Source organism: Carassius auratus, unplaced genomic scaffold (assembly GCF_003368295.1).
Source record: "Carassius auratus strain Wakin unplaced genomic scaffold, ASM336829v1 scaf_tig00043060, whole genome shotgun sequence".
NCBI classification, from domain to species: Eukaryota; Metazoa; Chordata; class Actinopteri; order Cypriniformes; family Cyprinidae; genus Carassius; species Carassius auratus.
This window is the reverse complement of record NW_020526758.1, coordinates 5001-6999: the sequence shown is the minus strand read 5'-3', so window position 1 is coordinate 6999 and position 1999 is coordinate 5001. Positions and strand designations below refer to the sequence as shown.

At 37.9% G+C, this 1999-nt stretch overlaps 1 protein-coding gene across 1 annotated transcript; it reads right to left on the bottom strand.

Annotated features, from left to right (window-relative positions):
• Positions 1-367: 367 nt before the first annotated feature.
• Positions 368-1355, bottom strand: LOC113086301 (uncharacterized protein C11orf98 homolog). The gene is made up of 4 exons (XM_026255387.1): positions 1254-1355; positions 820-944; positions 615-712; positions 368-540 (listed from the first exon to the last, which is right to left on the bottom strand). The coding sequence occupies exons 1-4, from the start codon at positions 1287-1289 to the stop codon at positions 437-439; spliced, it is 363 nt and encodes a 120-aa protein (XP_026111172.1). The 5' UTR covers positions 1290-1355; the 3' UTR covers positions 368-436.
• Positions 1356-1999: the final 644 nt, after the last annotated feature.

The following is a 1999-nucleotide window of genomic DNA, read 5'->3' as shown; positions in this document are numbered from 1 at the left end:
TTTATTTTTATTATTTTTCTTCATGATTATTTTACTTTCTTTTATGTAAAGAACTTTGAATTACCATTGTGTACGAAATGTGCTATATAAATAAACTTGCCTTGCCTAATATTCTAAAGTAAACCATCTGTTTTCTGTGTGAATCTGTGTTAAAGTGTAATGTATTTCTGTGATGCTCCGCTGTATTTTCAGCATCATTCCTCCAGTCTTCAGTGTCATATGATCTTCACAAATCAGAATAATATGATGATTTACTGCTCAAGAAACATTTCTGATTATCATAAGTGTTGAAAACGCAGATGTTGTGCAGATCCACTTTATGACACTAAATTAATCTTACACAAAGTTTATTCTTTTTTTCAACACACACACACACACACACACACACACACACACTGGTGTAGTAACAGATGTACACCAGGCACTGTGATCTGCTCTACTCCACATCCATCATTTCTGTCTGTTTCTTTGCTCTTCTTCTTCTTCTGGTTCTCTTGGGTTTGTTTGTGGCAGGAGCCGGGAGTTTCTTCTGCGTCTCCGCTGTGAACAGAAGAAGTGTGTGTGAGGTGTGTGTGTGGAGACAGAGACGCTGCAGCTGCACAGAATCACCGTACCTTCCTCCGCGATCTTCTCTCGCTCCATGTGTGCCAGCTGCTTGATCAGCTTCCTCCTCTTCTTCCCCGAGAGAGTGATGTTAGCTCTGGAGCTGGAGCTGTCACACACAGACGAACAGATAAGAGCACTAACTGTGTGTGTGTGTGTGTGTGTGTGCACCTCGTCTTCTTCAGGTGGTGTGTGTGTGTGTGTGTCTGTACACACCTCCTCTTCTTCAGGTGGTGTTTGGTGATGATGTCTCGGTCGATCACGGCTCCTACGATCCTCTTCTTCCGTCTCTTCTCTAGACTCAGAACTCTGCGTCTCTTGAACAGATTCTTGGCGAGTTCCTGTAGAACATCACACACGAAATCTGACTCACACTCTCGCTTCAGTTTGGAGATCCAGAACCCTGATTAAAACTCGAAAAGGACACTTTAACTTCATTGTCAGTTTTATTTTCTTTATTTAGCTGTATTACTAGTTAATAGCACACATGTATAGCCTCAGAGCCACGTGATGAAGAGACGTGCTTCTGCGACGCGTTTAAAATCAGAATCTGAATAAGTCTGACGAAGTAAATATCAAACAGGAGGCGTGAACATGAGAGAAACACACACTTATGAACTGAAGCGAATGATTTTGAAGCAGAAACTCACAGTTTTGGGTCTGTTTATCTTCGCTCCTGGTCCCATGCTGCTGCTGTGTCTGAGTAACCGGAAACCAGCGCCAGAGAACTCGACATAATAAAAGCCCAAGAATTCGCAGAATACGTATAGCGCATAATTATTTTAAATAAAGATTATTGGATGTAAGTATAAACAGAGTTTTTCTACAACCGAAAATTAGAAAGTGAGAGAGAAATAGACTGTCACATTTAGACAAAATAAGTACTAAGTTATTTATAAACTGTAGGTAGTGAAGTTATGTTAAACGAATCGTAATAGTTCTGTGAAATTTGATCCGTTCATTCGAAGGAGTAGCGCCGCCTGCTGTTCGCGCCGAGACACTGACAAATTATTATTATATTATTAATAATATTATATTTTTTATATTAGGATCAAAACTGCGAGTACGAGTTGACGAAGTGTTCACATTAAAATCAGTTTTTTATACAGTCTATGGTTAAAATCGATTAATCGTATGTCATTTTTTATGGACTTTTTTTCCCTTTTTTCTTTGGAGGTTATGATACTTTATAGTTGGGGTTAAATTTATGACATCTTGCTTGGAGAATGCGATGTTTGCCAATCATTATAAAAACTTTAGACTAAATTAATTAAAGTATGTATTAAAAGGGCAGTAATGATGAATTATATTTATTTTCTTATAAAACGAAAGCTCGACAATACGTTTGGAAATTAATATTACAAATCATCTTCCATAAGTTTTATTAATTTAACTG

Excerpts from the sequence above, each read along its gene's own strand:
- LOC113086301 (XM_026255387.1), bottom strand. The coding sequence starts at position 1,289 with ATGGGACCAGGAGCGAAGATAAACAGACCCAAAACT. Across the intron at positions 945-1,253 it reads AGATAAACAGACCCAAAACT|GAACTCGCCAAGAATCTGTT; the intron begins GTGAGTTTCTGC and ends GATGTTCTACAG. Across the intron at positions 541-614 it reads AGAGAAGATCGCGGAGGAAG|CGGAGACGCAGAAGAAACTC; the intron begins GTACGGTGATTC and ends TTCTGTTCACAG.